Source organism: Cinclus cinclus, chromosome 23 (genome assembly GCF_963662255.1).
Source record: "Cinclus cinclus chromosome 23, bCinCin1.1, whole genome shotgun sequence".
Lineage (NCBI taxonomy): Eukaryota > Metazoa > Chordata > Aves > Passeriformes > Cinclidae > Cinclus > Cinclus cinclus.
The window spans coordinates 7,944,734-7,962,860 of NC_085068.1; the positions used below are offsets into that span (position 1 = coordinate 7,944,734).

Below are 18,127 nucleotides of genomic sequence, written 5' to 3' on the forward strand. Positions count from 1 at the left end.
GATCAAACAGAGAAACAGCGAAAAGCGAATTACATAAAGTCCGAATGTACTTACGGTCTCCTTATTGGGAAGCAACTCCTTTCGGATTCTGAAGAAGTTCTTGCCGTACTGCCTCAACCCCTTAATAAACCGTTTCTGTGATGAAAGATAACAAAAACAGCGTGTCAGCAGCAGCAGAAAAAAAAAAAAAAAAAAAGAAGAAGATTAAAAAAAAAAAAAAATCCCCTGAACGGCTGCCGTGAATCGGCAGCGGAGCCGAGCGGCGCCGGGAACCCAAGGTCTGCCGGGGAAGCGAACGCACCTACAAGGCTGCGAACGGGGGAAAGGGCTTGGCAAAGGCACCGAAAACCCCCCAAACGCATCCCCTTGGCACGTCCAACTTCCAGCGTTCCGAGCTCCGCCACAGCCGGGGCTGCCGGAGCCGCTCGGGGCCGGGGCAATGCGGGGTGCCGGGCTCGGGGTGCCGAGCAGGTGCCGCAGGGGTTAAAGCTCGGAGCTCCGCGTTCCTCGGCGGGGCCGGGGCCGTGCAGGCAGCGGGGCCGTGCAGGCAGCGGGGCCGTGCAGGCAGCGGGGCCGAGCGGAGCCGAGCCGAGCCCCGGAGCAGCCGCGCAGGGCCGGGCGGAGGCGGCGGCGCCCAGCGTGTGATGGCGGCGGGGCTGGGCGGGCGGCTCCGCGGGGCGCGCCGCAAAAGGCGGCCTGGATCGCCGGCCCCCCTCAGCCTCGGGCCCGGCCCCGCCGCCTCCTCCGCCCGCCGGGCTCGGCCCCGACACCGCCCCCGGCAGCTCCGGGCCCCGGCGCTGCCCCTCGGCCGGCACCGCTCCCTCCTCGCTCGTCCTCGTCCCGTCTTCTCCCCCGCTCCTTCCCTCGGCCCGGCCCGCGGGGCACCAGCGCCTGCCCGGCCCCTTCTCACGACCCCCGCAGCTCGAAACTGCACCCGGAGGTTTAAAGGTAAACAAAGTGCCTCTCTCTGCAAGGGACATTCTAGAGAAGGATTTCTTCCTTTCCTATGAACGCCAAAACAAAAAGGCTTTTTCCTTGCCTTGTCGACACCGTACACAGGTATAAACAACAAGCAAATAGCAGATTTCTGCCTGCAAAACCGACAGGGGATGTTGAGTGTTTGGGCCCTACTATTCGAGAGGAAGGAGGGAAATGAGAATTCATAATTCCCTAAAAAGGAACAAGCAAGAAAATAAAAGGCCTTTTCCTTTCCTGTCAACACTGTGTACAGGTATAAACAATGAGTAAATAATAAATTCTGTCTGCAGAAAAAGATAATGGATGCTGAGTACGTGGACCCTACTATTTCCAGGGAAGGGAGGGAGATGAGATAATTCCCTAAAGAGAAACGAGCCTCAAGTTGGCGTAATGCATTTTGGATCGCATCTTTTTGCAAACATCTGCTGGAAGGAGGTGGGCAGTGATCAGAGTTCCATGTTGTGAAAGGCACGAGGACCCCCAGAAAGGTGAAATTCAGTGCTCAAACAGCACTCTGAGCACCCCAGCAGCTCCCACCACCGCCCTGGATGCGAGGGAAGAAGAAACCTCCAGCTCAGCATCCTGCAGGTTAGCTCCCACAGGGATCTATCCTCACCTAACCCTGACCCTCAAAACCAGCAAGACTGCAGAGTTTGCCAAGAACGTGCCCGGGGGCACGGAGAGGAGAATTAACCACGGGTTATAAAGGCTCGGAGATGACAGTCCCTTCCAGTGTGTGATTTACTCATACCCACCTGCTCCTTCCACACCAGCCAACGCAGCACCCGGGATTTAAGTGTTCAAGGGGTGCCTGAGCTCCCAAACACAGAGAATTTTACTGAGAGCGAGGTACCAGCCCCCAGACACAGGCAAAAGTTGCCCAAGTACCTGCAGAGCAGGATACTGAGTACACAGAGAGGTGTACACAAGCTGGTTCCTAATGCACTCACGTATTCATTTTTATCAGGTGAATTTTCCCAAGGAATTCTCGTTATGCAGAACGGTGGGTGGGTGGATCACTCCCTGGCACCAGAGACCTCTGGCTGGTGCTCTGGGCAGGAGCAGGTGGCAGCAGCAGTAACAAACACAGCCCAACACCGCTCCCAACATCCCAATTCCCCTGTGCAGGAATTCACAAAGGATGGAAACCAGCTAAATGGAGAAACATCGACAGGCAGGCACTGCAAAGGGCACTGCAGGATGCTCTCAGTCCCTGCTCTGCCATCACTGCCTCCTGGGCTGGTTCAGAGGGACTGCCTGTGCAGCATCACTTCACAGCACACACTGCAAAAGGTGACCGAAAAAGCTGCAGGGAATAAGGAGAAACCAGAGCTGGAACTCTGCAGCCAATGATGGAACAGCTCGGGGAGACAGGAGAGCTCAGTCTGGTCCATGGCACAAAATGAGAACACCCAATTCCTATTCCTTATTCTGCCCAAGACTTACTATGGCGCTCTTGAAGTCTTAGGGAACCATTTAATTCATATTTTAAGATTCCTTTTAACCAAACTATGTTATATTTGGTTTGTGTTGTGATTCAACTCTATTAACAAAACCTGTGACAAACTGTGTTCCTTTAGACCCCATGGGATGTCAGAAGTCCCTACTGGAAATGTAAGCCCAGCACAGAGCCCATCTGAAATAACAGAATTAGAGGGACCTTGGAATGCTGTTCCAAATTTCCAAGTAGGAATGAAGCCAATCCTTCTGGCCAGTTCTGCTGCCACCTTTATTGACATTGTACAGAACTATCCCTGGGCCACTGAGGCACTGTGAGGTACCCAATATAAAGGAGCTTTGTGCCTCTTGGAAAGGTGAGAGACACTTCTTAATATACAAATAACAACAAAGCACACATAAAATAATTTCAGAAACTCAGACAAAAATTCTAAAGCTTAACAGTACTTTAAAAAAAAAAACATTTTCAGATTTTCCTTCCTATTCTAGTCTTCCATTAATTCAGCATCATGCCCCATTCTCCCTGCAGCAAGAATAGCTACTCCTTTTCTCCAAGCCAAACCCAAGAGAGACCTCAAAATGGCTTTAAATATAAAGGAAGGAAATAGTTGCACACCAAATCAGAGGTGACCTGTTGCTCCCCAGTGTCTCACAAAGCAGACTGCCTGACACTGATTGAATTTGCTCTCCCCTGCACAAATGACATGTACCAAATTCCACGTCCCTGTGTCAACACTGCAGGAGATGCTGCACTGCTCACAGGAGGCATCTGAGAGCGACAGCTGCTGAGCTAAAGCAGCCTCAAACACAGGGCTGGGGGAAGAACGAGGCTCAGACCTATGGATGAGTTTGGGTAAGAAGCACAAGTGGCTCTGGAGCACAATGGTTTCATTTTTACAAGTACATAATTTGGATTTTTAGGACAAACATTTCGATTTTACCACTTCTGTTCAACTTTAAAAGATTGCTTATGACAGGATTCTGTCAGCATTATTGTTTGTGCTGCTCACTGAAGACAAACTGTGCCACAATTTAAAAAGTGCTCTGGATAATGAGTGCTGTGAAGCAGCTTTAGGAAATCCCACGGCCTGTGGGGCGGCCGGTGCTGACAGACACGGTTCTGTTTTATGGAGTGGTTTCCATGGCTATTGACCAGCCCCAGCACGAGGCCTCCCAATACCATCTGATAATTTGATGAAATGCATTAGATGCTGCAGCATCCTGCCTGTACACAGGGAGCTATAAATAACCCAGGGAGAACAAGGAACAAGCATGTTAATGTTTGCCTGTGTGTTACTTGCAGGTCCCATATTTTATCCCGAGGAACAAATCTCCTGACAAGATACACAAAGCCATTCTGCTGTGCCTGACAGAGCTCAGCTGGCACGTTTGTCACGGGGCTGGCAGTGCCAGTGCAGAGCTCGTGCGTCAGGGTTTCCATTATCCCCAGATTACAGCCTGGCACTGCTGCAAACCCTGCACCCCACGTTTCACTGCCAGCTGAGCTCCCCGAGTGCTTCTCCACCTCAAAAACCCCAAATAAAGCTGGTGGCTGAACTCCTGCACCCACAACATCCACTGCAAAAACAACAAGCGATCTGTTTAATCCATTTCCAACTGAAGGTTTCCGAGAGAAACCTTCAGAAAGGCAGCACAACTCTGATGAACCTGCAAATTCATCACTGCTACTGATGTCTCTTCTGATGTGGTGCTGCAGTCGAGTTTAGATAGAATGTATTTCCTCTAAGAAATTCCATGTGCTGTTTCATTCCCTCCCTAGGATTTCCACCTGGTTAATAAGTGAAGAGCATTGTGTAATGCAAAACATTTACAAACACACAGGGCCTCTTCTGATCTTTCTCAATCCAGGAAATAAGGATCTTATTTCTTAACTTTTCTAATAAAAAATAAAATAAAATCACCTCTTTAACCTATATCCAAGAACAGCAAGTTATTATCTCAACCTTTTCTTTAACTCTAAGCAAACAAAATGTTATTATGAAAGCAAACGGTTTAATGCATGTCTGGAAAGGCCCGAGGTTTTCCAGGCAGATGACAATGGAAGTTGTCACCTCCTTCCATATTTAATAAGCATTTTAAAGCTTATAATAAATATGGTAGGAAAATTTATGGGGTTTTCATAGTTAACAGCAGATAAACACTAAATACATGAAAGCATCTTTACTTCTTGGCCTTCACAAGCTGCAAAACTTCTGTTCAGTGTGCAACACATTTAGAGATATTTGACAATAAAATCATGTTTTCACCCAGTTTTCTCACTCAAAAGACACAGAAAACCAAAATATTTTGGTGGTATTCATTAGATACCACTCAGTATTACAAGGCACGGACGTTCCCACTGGAATTTCCAAGCTCCTGTGCAGAGTGCAGCCCTGGTCACCCACAGTGACACAAACCCTACACTCCCCAGGCCATCTGCCCGTGAGATCAAGTGTCCTCTCCAAACAAACTGACAAGGAATACATCAGCTGAAAGCCTTCAAGGTGCCCAACAATTTGCTCTCTCCCTCCCAACTGCATCGCTTTGTCTTCCTGAAAAACGATCCTGAAAAACGAGCGGCTGCCCCCAAAGTGTGGGGGATTGAGCCCAAAGCTTTGGGGGACAGGCAGCTCCCAGCCAGAGCTCTGAGAAGCCACAGCAGCCACAGAGTCACGAGCAGCCTCCCTCGAGGGGATGCCAAAAGATTCTGCCATGATAATGACCCCCCTTGCACCGAGCTGCTTTTGTTGGGAACAATGGAGCTCCCATGGTACCTCTGGCTGGCTGGAAATATTGGTATTAAGTGAGCGTGAGCACAGCTGTGTGTAAATGACATATATAAACAGATTAGATTTGTGTATTTATACTGGATGCAAACACATTAATAGCACATTTGCATACCCAGTTGGCTAAATGAGATTGCATGCAGAGCAGGATTACTGGTTACAAACACATTTATTTAGAATTTTCAATAAAGTATTTATATTGCTTTTCAGGAGGTCAGAGTGGATCCATCATCCTTTTTCTCCTCTTTGCCTCCTCAGACACACACAAATGCTCTTGTCAACATGCTTTGCACGGATTGCCCACCCTGCTTCACAGCCAGGCTGGGAAAAGGGCTCCAGGCAGCAGAAGGAGCTGGACTGAGGTGCCCACTCCAAAGGCTGCCCCAGTTTCCTCCCATTTCTTTTATTTGCAGGTGATGTTTCAAGGGGGTGAGAGCCATCCTTGTGACCACAGCATGAACCACTACCTAAATGCCAGTCTACAAAACTGCTCTTCCCCTCCTCTGTTTAATGCCAGGGATCAATGCAAGAGTGCATGAAAGGCAACATGATATTGAAGGTGACACAACAGCTCTCAGACATTTCCAGAGCTGCAGGAGAATTCAGCTTTTCCTTCACCCCAGGCCTGGAGCTGTCAGGGTGTTGCTAACCTTTTGTGCTGACCCCAGCTGTATTTTCCCACCAGGATTTTTACCAGAGCTATTTTTATAAAGAGAAAGATTACAGGTTCACCCCAAGCACCAGGCAAAACTTGGATTCCCATTCTGTACCTGTGTCTGTGGGGGAGTCCCAACAGGAAAGAGGAAAAAAAAAACACCAGCAAGAAAACAAATAATAATAATTAAAATAAAAATCAATTCTGTCTAAACGAGGATCCTTTCTGTTTTCTCTAATTGCACCCTGATTATCAGCTCTGGGTGCTCTCACTGCACATCCAGGATCAAACACTCCCAAGCCCTCAGTTCCAGGCAGTTCCTCTTGAAAGCTCTGGTGCTGCCCTGTGGGTCCCTACCCAGCCCTGCCAATAAATCATCGATAAATCATTAAATAATTGATAAATCACCGATAAATCATCAATAAATCATCCCCAACCTGCTGGGGAGGCTCCAGCAGGCACTGGGTTGCCAGGCAACCTGTGCAGGAGGGATGCAGGGATGGATGCAGGGATGCACAGACGGATGGATGGATGGATGGCAGCTGCTGACAAACAGCCAAGGGGCTGCACCCACACACAGGGTCCCTGTGCCTCCCTGCCCCTGCTCCAGCACCACTGTGAAGTCCAACTGCCAAGGCTTCTGTGAGGAACACAGCCTCCCTGCTCCATTCCAATCCCACAGATCCCACAGCCATCCCAGAGATCACCCAGTGATCCCAGAGATCACCCAGTGATCCCACAGCCATCCCAGAGATCACCCAGTGATCCCACAGCCATCCCAGAGATCACCCAGTGATCCCAGAGATCACCCAGTGATCCCACAGCCATCCCAGAGATCACCCAGTGATCCCAGAGATCACCCAGTGATCCCACAGCCATCCCAGACATCTCCCAGTGATCCCACAGCCATCCCAGACATCTCCCAGTGATCCCAGAGATCACCCAGTGATCCCACAGCCATCCCAGACATCTCCCAGTGATCCCAGAGATCACCCAGTGATCCCACAGCCATCCCAGACATCTCCCAGTGATCCCACACCAATCCCACAGATCCCACAGCAATCCCACGGAGTGTGGCAGCAGAAATGTGATTCCCTACACGAGATAAAATCTGAAACCCAACCTGAGCCCAGCAGCTGATGCTGGATCAACCCTGTCTGGGCATTAAAGCAGCAGCAGGAGGAGGAGAAAAGGAAACCTGGCTTTGCTTTCCTGCAGCTCTGCAAGGGGTGTTGGATAAACAGCTTCGACTGTCAAAGAACCAAAGAACAGCTCCTGGATTATTGCAGGAATTACCAGCCTGGTGAGGTCACTGAGGGTCCCACATTCCAGCAGGGGATGAAGAGGAAGGCAGAGATGAAGCCTCTCGTTTGAAGGCTGCTCAGTCTGCAATTTCTGCTCAAAGAAGAGTGGGAAGAGGAGGCATTCCCTTTCCAAACCAGTGAGGGCAGGAGGATCTTCCAAAGGGAGCAACAAGCCCTGGGCCTGCCCTCGCTAACAAAAGAACTTTCTGTTTATCCAACATTCTCTGTCTCCTGCAATCAACAGTTTCTCAGTGATGCAAACAAAGCTAAAATGATTTGAGTGTGTTTTAACAGAAATGATTTTTTTAAAGGTGCCTTTTAAGAGTTAAACAGAACAAAGGTCTGGCACATTTGTGACCCAGAAAAGCAAAACAGTGTGCTGCTGACAAGAGACAACAGAAAGCTTTTGATTATACTTCAGATTGCCTTTTCTGTACACAAAGAGATTAATTTCTGGTGATTTTAAACTGCTGTTAAAATGCTAATATACAAAAAGTCTTCTTGTGCATCAAAACCAAAGAGCAAGTAAAAAGAAAGAGCTGGACATGCTCCTTTTCAAGGACTACCTGAAATATCTTGTGTGTTCCTTCAAGGCTCAAACACAGCATTTTCAGGACTGCTCCCTACTACAGAAATGTTGTTCCCTTGGGATTTCAACCACTATTATCAATTATTCTGGAGACAGTTTCTGCTGTCAAACAGGGATTTTTATGCAAATAGCAGAAGGAAATAAATAAAAGCACTTCAAGAGCCCCCAGACTTTGGAGCAATGAACAAATCCAAGAAAAATGAGACAAAATGGAAATGATCCCTCTGGAGAGGCAGGGATTTCTGTCGGTGCCTTCCCAGGTAAATCATTAACAGAGGGGCTGTGACTGCAGCAATGCCCAGGCTGGAATTCAGATACAAATTCCAGTTTTTGACCCTGGCCAAAATGACACCAGGCAACTTTAGGAAACTCCTTAAATTCCTCTCAGAGTAAGTCTGCCACTGGCTGCAGTGGAGTGAATGTAAATCTGGGTGGAAGAAACCCTGGTGACGACAAAATCACATCCCAGGCTGAGGGACACATCCTCAGTGAGGATGAGCATGGGGCCAGTTGTGAAAAAGGGACCACAAATAAAAGAGGAAACAATTAAAGACCTGAAAATGAAGGACCAGAAACACAGCTGTAACAAAGGTGAACGCTGGAAAGGAAACCTTGAGGGTGGATTTTAGGGGAGGGGGGCAGGGGGGAGGTGGTGCTCGGACTGTGGAATTACCTCCCCAGACACGTAGAACTGGCCAATACCTCCCATACCAGATAAATGAAATATGCACCTTAATAAACCAGAGGTGCCCTCTTTGCCTTCCCCAATTTGTGGCAAATGGGATGTTTGATTTGAGCGCTGAAGTTATTCCAGAGCAGTGCAGGGGAATGTGCTGCCCTGTCATTTATCAGCCCCTCTAAATGCATCAGGCCTGGCTGATCAATCTCCCCACGCAGCCTAAAAGCCATATAAATCTGAGGGATGCAGAGAGGGCTGGGGGCAGCAGGAAAGAACAAAAGGATGGGGAAACCCACAGCACAGGGGGAGCAGGGGAGGTATGGAGAGGCTGAACAACAACCACAAAGCCTTCACCACAAAACAGTCTCAAGCACGAGGCACAAAAACAACATTGGGCAGGAGCAGCAGCTTTCAACTGCAGCCTCCCGGGCAGAGATCAGCACTTGTGAGACAGCACAGAACAGGGGGAAGCAGAGAGGAGCTGGGCCCAGCATCCAGGAGCTGCTCTGCCTTCAGCTGGACCAGCCACGGCTTCAGGAGGAAGCTCCAGTGGCCAGGGATGGACCCCAGCCCCCTTCCAGGGGGGCATCTCCACTCCCAAATCTGGGTGTCCTCGCAGCTCACAGGAATCCCCTCATGGGGCCAGGCTCACAAAGGAAGCCTCTCCAGCTCCAGCAGAACTCACAGAATCTTGGAATGTCCCGAGCTGGAAGAGATCCACAGCAGGGTGGATCCAACAGCCAGCCCTGCCCAGGACACCCCAGCAATCCCTCCCTGTGCCCATTCCCTGGGGAGCCTTCCAGTGCCCACCACCCTCTGCCTCTTCCCACTGCAAGGTGTGGAGGTTCCCCCTGGATCAAGTCCTCAGTGCTGTCAAATTCCTTTTGTGGCACTATCATCATTAGCTCTACTGGCACTGCCATCCTTGTAGCTCATTAGGGATCTGGGATGGATGCAGAAAATGATGAATATTTAGTCCCTATTCATCTACTACAGAAGCAGCCTATTATCAAACAAGTGACACCTTTACAAACTTAAATTAAATAATGGCTCCCGTGGAGGATTCCGAGCCCCTGACAGGATGGCAAGTGATTTAAGTAACATAAAGCTGAGCAACTGGTGATGGATCATGGCTTTGCACTTGCTGTTACAGCCTGTAATAGAACAAATGATCATTTTTCAGCCTAATTGAATGTGGCCGCCCCGCTCATACACAGAAGAGACAAAGCTTGATAATTTGCTTCATTAAAATGCATTTTTATGTCATCAGAAAGATTAAAAAAAAATTGGTTCTGTTGATAGGGGAGATTAGAAAAATAAAATTTATCATGCAAACAGCACTTGCAAATGAGGTGTATTTTGGCATTCATACTGCTTATGTTGTGCAAGAAAGATAAGCCCTGAGCACTAAAGCACACAGAGCAGCCACATTGTGACAGTAATCAACATTTCTTCAATAGGAATTATGTCACTACACCCATTTGAAGAGCATTTTGTCATTTGCAGCTGCAATGGCCACTGGGCCAGACAAAATAATTCCAAGCTAAGCTGCTGGGCAGAACACAGAGGATCCAGTGGCATTCAGGAAGTTTGGGGGTTTGGGGCTGTCAGCCTCTGTGTTCAAACAAAGAATCAAAGTCAAGACTCAGACAGACACCCAAACTACTAGGGAAAAAACATTCAAAAATCAAGCATCAGCTTGTCAAGTTGCAGACAATGCTGTCATCTGCTTGCACTCACTTTGTTTTAGGGGTTGGGGTTTTTGTGTTTGTAAAGCAATCTTGTTAGGAACAGCAAATTGCCATTTAGACAACAAACAACTCCTCCAAAATAAAACAGACGTTTGCCACGTCAAGTAATCCATTCCCAGGCTCTGCGAGTTTAATAAAGCATAATTCCAACATAAACATTTGAAAAGGAGACACTTGCACCTATATCAACCTGGACTAAGCCAAAATCACTTGGAAAGAAGCTGCAGATTTCTATCATACACTAAACCCAGAAAAATATCAAAGCACCTCACTATTTATGACTGTATTTCATTTGCACTTTCAGCACAAGCACCAGAGGTGAGCTGCAATCCCTCCCTGGTTCTCTCGCTATGCCAGAAGCACTGAGCTCAGAAAATCCCCAATTGTGATGATCCCTGCACTCCCCAGCTGCTCTTCAGAATGTCATGACTCAGTTTCCTTTCGGAGCAGGACAGGATACAGCACGAGGCTATATTTAACCCAGATTCCGGATCCCTGAGCAGATAAAATCTGGATAAAAGGTCAGGGTGGTGCAGGCAGGAGCCGTGTCCCTGGCAGGGCTGTTCTGTGCCCAGCACAGGGCACCAGCTCCTGCTCTGCCCACGGGGTGGGACAGACCCACGGACACCAAACAGCCCCTGTTTATAAACCCAGCCCTCTGGGAGGACAAATGCAATCCCTCACATCCCCAGCACTCATTCAGTTTTGAAATGCTCACACGGGGATGATGGAGAGCACCAGGATGTGCCATTCCTCAGATGCCCTTGAAAATGAGATGAAAAACGCGGTTCTGACAATCAACCTCTGCCGTGTTTATTATTAATCTCCCAAGCTGCAGATCCCTTCCCCTTGGCAACAGGGAGCTCAGGGGGGTTGTGGAGCACAGCCCCTGCCCTGCAAAACAAACCAGCAGCTCCTGAAGGCACCTGGGGATGCTTTGGTTTCTGCTGGAGCTGGGCTTTGGAGTTTCTCTTCCATCCCACTACAAACAGCTCCTGAGCCGTGGCTCCTGGCCAGGGCAGGGAGCTGTGCTGTTGTTTTTTTGGGATCAGCAGCACTGGAAGTGCTTAACAGATAAAAATATTCCACATGAAGGCAGAGAGACGGCAGAGCAAGAAGCACATGGCAGTTCAACAAACCCCAAAATGATATTGTTAAGAAAACAGCAACTTCTCTGGCAGCTGGGCAAAGATCAACATCAGGGAAAGCAGAGAAATCACCCATTCTGAAGCCAAGGTCACCGACAGGATTTACAGATTTATCCCTGAAGAGCCTTTCCTGAACATGAAATGCTGAAATAATTTTTGTTTTAATCTCTCCCCCCGCCCCTTTGGGCTCCCTCATTTGCTGGAGGCTTTTAAAATTCATTCCTTTTCACAGCTGGTTAAACAATGGAATCTTTTGGCAAACTAAAAGGACAGAATTGATTGCCCTACACAAACTTTTCTGCACGTATAATTGATTTTTAATTCACTGCCTTATTTCCAAAAGGACTTGACAATAAACTCGGTGCTGTATGTGCAGTATTGATCCCTTTCAACAAGGGCTTGGATCAAAGACTGATGCAAGTTAATCACAAACAAAAGATTGTTATCTTTCATCTAGGAACCTGTGTTTAAACCAAATTCCCCTTTTTGAGCTGTAATACACCTTGTATTTTCCAGCTGTACTGCACCTCAGCATTTTGTAAACCTGCCAGCTACTCAGTAACTGTAATTTTATGCAACCTTTAAATAACAACTTTTTCCCCCAAGCAGAATAATTTCACCCTTCACTGGGCACTTTTGACTGTGAGGGCTGATGGTTCTTTTCCACTCTGAGCTCTTAGAATAAGACTCAGACAAGACCTTCCCACACGTGCTTAGACTAAAATCTTATTTATTCTTAAAACACAGGTCCTGCAAGGCCACAGCCATCTCAGTTTGGTGGATTTTCATCTCAGTGCTCAGCTGAGTTTCAACACTTGCAAACGTGGCTGGATCACTTAATCCCAGAAAATGTTCATTTAGTGGGACTTTCACACCACTGGGAAGCTGCAATGTTTATTTTTTTGTGAGTAAAACAATGAAACTGAGCACTAACTGCTGTCTTAACCTTCCAGGCCCACTCCAGGAGTCAGCCCTGCAATGCTGCCCAGCTTTTCCAATACCTCTCTATGATTTTTTTTTTCCATTCAGCCATTCCAGAGGCTCTGTTTCAATCTGGCTCTGAATTCCATTTTCTATAGCTGCCACATAAACAGTAAATAAAATTCATGGTGTTTTTGCCCCAGTAAGCAGCTTTGTCTCCCAGCACATCTGAAGAGCCCTGGTTTCAAAGGAGAACATGAGAACAATGTTTTCATGAGCACACACTCCGAAAAGGGTGGATGAGACATCTGAGGAGGATTCCAGGCAAAGAAGCCAAGCAAATAAGTCTGTGGGTTTTGCATAAGTAACTCCTTGACCTGCCACGCTGGATTACAAACACTTGCAAACAGATCAGGAAAGTCGTTTGCTGTATCTTGTCCTTTCTGGCAGAAAGATCTCCACTTGTATGTTATGATAAACGAATCTAAGCTGAAGCCAGGTGTGGATATTTTAAAATTTATGAACTTGTAAATGGATGTACACGGCCAATTAGGATTTAGCACCAGGCAGGATTAACTACCCTGCAGATAAATTGAGGAGGTTGTTTGAATGGAGGTTGTTTACCTCAACTACTCGACATCGAGAGCGATGTAAAATATTTAAAAGGCAGAATATTTGCAGATAAAAGGCAGTTATCAGGGATGTCACAGGGAGGCATTGACAGCTCTGCAAAGAGATGCACACGGTGAAAGAACCTTCCTAAGAACACTTGGCAACTTCCTTTAGAGAACTGAACGTGGATGGAGCAAAGTGGAGAGGAAAAGGGAGGAACTGCCCAATAAAGGATGTTCAAGTACTGCTTCACCCAGATCTCCTTTAACTTTGGAAGACACAGCCCCGAGTTCCAAAGGTGCTTCAATTAAACCTCACCAGTTCTTCATGATCAACATCTGAATGCTAATGAAGAGCACAGCTCCATGCAGGAGAGCATCCCTGTGCAATAAACTGCAGCAGAGCAGCAGCAAACTCTGCCTGTAGCAAGCATGCATAAATAAACAGAATTAATAACTACCCAAGTGTGGACGGGTGACTTAATCTGTTTCGATTAGATGCAGCTCTGCCCCAGGCCTTTGTGGTATTTAAAATGTGTTCATCATGTTTAATTAAAAACCTAATAAACTGGAGGTTCCTTTAGTTCTGATTCGGATTTCTCTCTCCTGTAAGCCCTATTGATTTCGTCCTCAGAACTTTTGATAAAGAGAGAAAAAAGCACATTCTGAATGAAGAGATAAAAATGTGAGCTGGAACTGGGGCTGTTGGGTGAGGAGCAGTCAGAACCAGCTCCTCTCCTTCCACATTTCCAGCTCATGAAGCACTCCAGAACAGAAGGTCACCATTAGGTTACCAAAGCTAGAGATGATCAGTGTACCCTGTATAAATCCCAGCTCTTTGATAGGTTATTGATCCAAAATGGGAGCTCCTTTTGGGACCAGGAGCAAGTGCAGGGTCAGAATTGTACTGAAGGTCCCTGAGGTATAAAAGCCATTTTGCAGATATTTTCTCCTGGGACATGTGGAAATGTTGTAAGGACAATTTGTCTTGGGAGATGCTCCCACTGCAACCACAGCAGGGAATGGGGATGTTCAGTTCAACCTCAGCTGAAGAAGTTCCTGATCCTGGCAGCAGATTTGGGATCTGTGGAAAGGACCCAACTCCATCATCAGGGCAAGCACCAGAGGAAACAGGCACTGTCAAACTCATCCCGTGGCTCCAAACTCCACTCCCACAGCAGCTCCAGAGATTCCCAAGTGGACAAGAACAGAGCAGCACCATTCCATCCTAGGGGGGATTTCTGACTGCCTGCATCCAAAACCCCACACCTGGCCAAGACTTAAAGGGGCATTTTTTGAGGTGACCACGAGGTGCAGAGCAGAACTCACTGCTCTGACATCCTGGGCTGGGATTGACAGGAGATTTAAACCTGTAGGAGTTGCATTAAACCCAGAAAACTCTGCTCCTGGCTTGTCCCCAAATAATGCCCTCCTCCATCCTGCCTTCAGCAAACTGCAGCCCCTGAGCAGCAGGTGATGCTGCTGGAGGTTGGTGTGTCCTCAGAACCAGCCTCAATCAGGCATTAAATGTGACAATTGCTGCAACTTGCCCACAGAAGTGAATTTGTGAGCATTGCAAGAGAAACCCAGCCCTGCCCATCAAATCTCTGCTGGAAATGGATGTTGTCAGGTGGGGAAGGAGCCTTCACAAACAGGAAACAGCTGCTCAGAGCTGCACACATCAGTGCAGGAGGGGCTGGAGCCCTCTCACAGGCAGTGTGCAAGGCTGCCTCTCACTCTGAGCCTCTGAATTTACATGCTGGGACAAAAAAAAAAGGCTTAAAAATAGCCACAGGTTCAGAAACACGAGGGAGACAACAAACCTCAGTCTTCATATTTACACAGCCCTCGTGTAACTCAATCAGTGACCAATTTTATCCCCTGTTTAATTCCATCTAAACATCTGCAACCACATCAGCAGCAAGAAAAATAACACAACTCCCATCCTTTGTTTTAATCAGGTCTGACACTGCCAAGCAGCTCCTACCTCACACTTTGGACACAGGCAGCAGAGCTATTCTAATGAAAAACAAAGGCTTTGTCTTTGGGCAGCTGAGAGTCCACCAAAAAAAGGTTTAAATCTGGTGGTGGTATTATCATTATTATTCAGGTTAACTGACCAAAGCTCTGCATCAGGTGTGGGATCTGCTTATTTATCCAATTGCAAAACTTAAATTGAAGTATTTAAATTTAAGTAAGCCACATTTGCTGGGCTGCAAGAAGAGATTAATGACAAGCCTAGGCCAAATAAGGCCAGGTACTGGACCTGGGTCTCCATTTCCCTGAGAACTCTGGCATTATCACCCACCACATCCCTCACCACCTGAGATGAAAGGGACACACACAGGTAATGCTGTCACCACAGTTTGTTTTGGCCAGACTTAGGGTTTGACACCTGAATATTTTCTGACCAACACTTCACTGTAGCATTCCCATGCAGCTTTAGCACCCCGTGGATCAGAGCTCTCCTCAGTTTCCCAAGCCTGCAGTAAAGAAACTTCCCCAAAATGCCCCAAAATGCAGCACAGCTGCTTCAGGCTGGAGCTGTCTCTGAGCTGCAGGGACCAAGAGGCTCTGAGGCTGTGCAGGTGGAGCTTTGCTGTCTATAAATAAGAGCACAGTTTGATCTTTGGCTCTGCCCAGGCTGGAGGGCTGCCAAATGTTTCTGGAAACTTGGATGGAGCAGAACAAGAACAAATATGATAAAATGAGCTGGGGCTGACAATGATTTATAGAGCAGTGATCATTACTCTGTGCTCACAGGCTGCACTTCTGCAGTAATGCTTCACTTTTCAACAAACTTTGGTTTTTTCCATTGGTAAGGCTCAATTCTCTCTTGTTTAACATGGGTGGATCATCAAAACCCCTGAGTGCAGCAGCTCCAGCACTCACAGCTCAGGGCAGCTGATGGAAAAAAAATGAGAGGGGGGAAAAAAGGCTACACAGGGAGAAGAAGAGAGGTGCTGGCACAATTTACCCCTGGATGTGTGCAGAGAACAGCCTGGAGCAATCTCAAGCCAATGCTCCAGCAGTCAGACCCCACACAAATCTCCCTTTTGGGACAAGAGAAGTGCAGTACTGATGAGAGCCAGTCCCAGGCTCTGCTCGTGCCCTGGCACCTCTGCCAGCACTGGACCCTCCCTGGCTCCAGGCAGCCACAAAGGTTTTTTGCTGGGCTGGAACCAGCCCCAAACAGGAGCTCTGGGCTGGCCCAGCCCTCCTGCAGGAAGGTTTACATGAGGAGAGAGCAGAGCACACTGCAACAACTCCCTGAAAGCCTTGCAGAGAACCTACAGCTTAAAAAAACCTCTCCAGCCATTGCCTGAATAATTAAAACCACTAAGAGATCATGAAAGTTTCCTCCATTTATCGGTTCTATTTTCTAACACCAATGCCAGCTTTATTAGTAGCTTAACAAGATCACTTTCTCATTTGTTTACTTAAACACTTCACCAATTAGCCAACTTAAAAATTGACCCACTCAAGGCAAAAAACAAAACCAAAACATAAAGAACCAGACTTTTCTCCTGCCAGTTTTCCATGAGCAATTCTGTCATGCACTGGATTAGGCTTTTTCATTTCTATACCCATGCATTTGCATTTTTATTTCACACCTACCCTCTTCTTGCTCATAAAGATAACCTCTTTAAGAAAAAAAAAAAAAAAACAAAACATAAAAAAGCAAGAGCAGCAACGTGAACCATTAAGGCTGGAGGAGATAAATAATTTCCTACCACTTCATCTTCAGTCCAACACTTCTCAATCAGCTTTGGCACAGGTTTCTTCACCAAGCGCTGCAGGGCTTTTCCAGCATCGTAGTTACTTTCATGTAGCTGAAAAATAAAGAAGACAAACAGATCATTCAAAAGAATTAGCAGTGATCTGATATTGGAGGGAAAAAAAAAAAAAAACCACTACAGGGAAGCCACATGAGATGTTCTCTGCCTAATTATTTTTACTGTATTTTTTACGAAGTGAAGTTTAACCATCCTGAAGGGTAACTGAGGTTTTATCAGGAGAAGAAGCAGTGTTGAACCAACCCTTCCTTCCTAAACCTGTCCCAGGTAATGTCTAAGCCAAAGTCATGCTGCTCCCTTCTACACACAGGGCTCAGTGTGATGTCAGCCACGATACAATAAAAATTAATACAAGATGGGTTAGACTTCACACAAATTGGCTCAAATCTCCTGTCGTCAGCAGGAACAGATCTGAACTGCTGAAGGTGCTCTTCCTCCTCCACCAAGTTATTGGGGCATTCATTAGTTTGGAATACTTAGGGGAATTTTAAAAGAGAAAAAAAAAAACTACTTCTAAAAATAAAAGGTGACTCCTGGGCCCAGACATCTGCTGTTACCTGCAGTGTGTTTTTTTGGAATAAACAGAAATGGTCCTTCACTGGCAGCCAGAACTTTTTTTCCTCACCAACAACTAAAACAACAATACAAGCAGGGTTTCTGCAGCGAAACCAGTGCTTCAATAACAGAAGGTGGGCAAGAAAGAAAACTAAGCTACAGTGGTTTTCTGTTAATTTTGAGCTTTTATTTGGCACCTTGAGGGAGGCCACAGGCACTGGCTGCAGTAACTAATGAATTAATTCCCTGCACTGGAGCCCTGCAGGTCCCTGGGGACAGCAGGGGATGATGCAAACCTGGGCTCAAGGGGCACAGGGACCTCAGCCCAGAGCTCAGCCTGCACTGCCAGCCCTCCCTGGCTCTGCCCAAGCACCAAAACTTCCTGAAAAAAACTAAAAACTTTTAAAGAAAAGTAGTTCTAAGGCTCCCCTGGTATGCAATGTCTGCTTACAGGCATGAAAATAAGATGTTGCCTTTTCTGCTGGGTACACATTAATTTTCCTCCCTGTTTGCACTCCAGCACTGGGAACAAATCCATCTCAAAGAAAAAAAGCACAGTTTGTTTTGCCAGCTCACCTTGCAAATGCCTCTTTTCTGTGCATGCCACTACCTAGAAGATTTTTCACTCAGGAGATGTGACAGTGCTGAGGAGAATGGTGCTCCTGTTTCCCTCCCCTCCTGCTCCCTCCCAAAACAGGAGGGATGCCAAAGCCTCTTTGTAACTTGGAGGGCATCTTTATTTTGCCTCAAGGACAACACGTGTTTTTCCCTGGCAGCCCCATTGCCCAAGCAGCTCAATCTGCAAGAAAAATAAACCAGACAAGCCCAGAAAGAACAGCCTGGTCTGACAGGCAACTACTCCAGAAAAAGAAAAGTTTACAGGCCAGCAAGGCTG

General features: G+C 47.2%; 1 protein-coding gene across 1 annotated transcript in view; it reads right to left on the bottom strand.

Annotated features, from left to right (window-relative positions):
• The window catches only part of RERE (arginine-glutamic acid dipeptide repeats), a 115,278-nt gene that overhangs the window by 40,757 nt on the left and 56,394 nt on the right, over nt 1-18,127 (bottom strand). The window contains exons 9-10 of the mRNA XM_062507424.1: nt 16,615-16,713; nt 55-135 (exon numbers count right to left, since the gene is read on the bottom strand). Of these exons, the coding sequence (XP_062363408.1) occupies nt 55-135; nt 16,615-16,713 (180 nt within the window). The remainder of the gene's footprint in view (nt 1-54; nt 136-16,614; nt 16,714-18,127) is intronic.